The sequence below is a fragment of the Stegastes partitus genome, unplaced genomic scaffold, assembly GCF_000690725.1.
Source record: "Stegastes partitus isolate 25-593 unplaced genomic scaffold, Stegastes_partitus-1.0.2 Scaffold1082, whole genome shotgun sequence".
NCBI classification, from domain to species: Eukaryota; Metazoa; Chordata; class Actinopteri; family Pomacentridae; genus Stegastes; species Stegastes partitus.
In genome coordinates this window covers 164,383-165,389 of record NW_007578813.1, presented here as the reverse complement: position 1 = coordinate 165,389, position 1,007 = coordinate 164,383, and the positions used below count along the sequence as shown (strand labels likewise).

At 46.2% G+C, this 1,007-nt stretch overlaps 1 protein-coding gene across 1 annotated transcript in view; it reads left to right on the top strand.

Annotated features, from left to right (window-relative positions):
* LOC103367756 (gamma-crystallin M2-like) overlaps window positions 1-434 on the top strand; it is a 2,007-nt gene extending 1,573 nt beyond the window's left edge. Inside the window, exon 3 of the mRNA XM_008295880.1 lies at window positions 162-434. Coding sequence (XP_008294102.1) covers window positions 162-434 — 273 coding nt within the window. The remainder of the gene's footprint in view (window positions 1-161) is intronic.
* The last annotated feature ends 573 nt before the right edge of the window (window positions 435-1,007 follow it).

The following is a 1,007-nucleotide window of genomic DNA, read 5'->3' as shown; positions in this document are numbered from 1 at the left end:
TTGTGTTGTAGTATTAATACACACTGTACTCACACAACTGTGCTGTACAGGAGGTTCTGACACATCGCAGGTCCGACCATCTGCCCCGAGCTCCTCCCACTGCGTTGGTCACAGACATCTCCAGAGTTTCTGGGTTGACTGAGCTGCTGTTCTCGTTTCAGACCTCCGGCATGTGGAGGGTTCGTGTTTACGAGCGTCCCGACTTCGGCGGCCAGATGCTGGACTTCACCGAGGACGTGAACAACCTCCACGAGCGCTGGCACTTCCGCGAGGTCCACTCGGCCCACGTCCACGACGGCGCCTGGGTTTTCTACGAGCTGCCCAACTACCGCGGCCGGCAGTACCTGCTGGAGCGAGGGGAGTACCGCCGCTACAACGACTGGGCGGCCATGAGCCCCAACGTGGGCTCCTGCCGCCGCGTCCATGACTTTTAGACGTTCTACGACGCCGTTCTTTGCACATTTAATAAAAAAGGATGGTGCTCAGTATGTTGGTCCTGAGTTTCTGTTTCCATTCAAATGAAGAGCAGATCATAAGGTGCTGATTCAGGGCTTCATGTGAACTTTGAGAAAACCTGAGATCAGTTGAGACCAAACTAACAATCAGCAGATTAACTGACTGATAGAATCGCTGTTAGTCGACTGTGTTTCAGACTTGTAGCTGATGAGAACCAATGAAACGCTGTGTCTCGTTAGTGCACGGCCTCGTTAAAGACTCACCTGAAGACATTTGTTGACATGCTGCTACTAAACAACAGCGCACTCTAATTTAATCAACATCTAATATAAAATCTGGCTTTGTGATGTTTACTGGCCAAAACTTTAAACTGATTCTACAAATGTATAATTGTGAAATGATTTGAAATGTGATTTTAAAAGCAAAAATATAATTATTACACGTATTTGCTGTGTTTTTCAATAAAAAGTGATGAATGTTAAACGGTAAAATAAACTGTTCTTCTACAGATATTCCCTATGCAGTCAAATCAGAGCAATAAAAGTTTACTT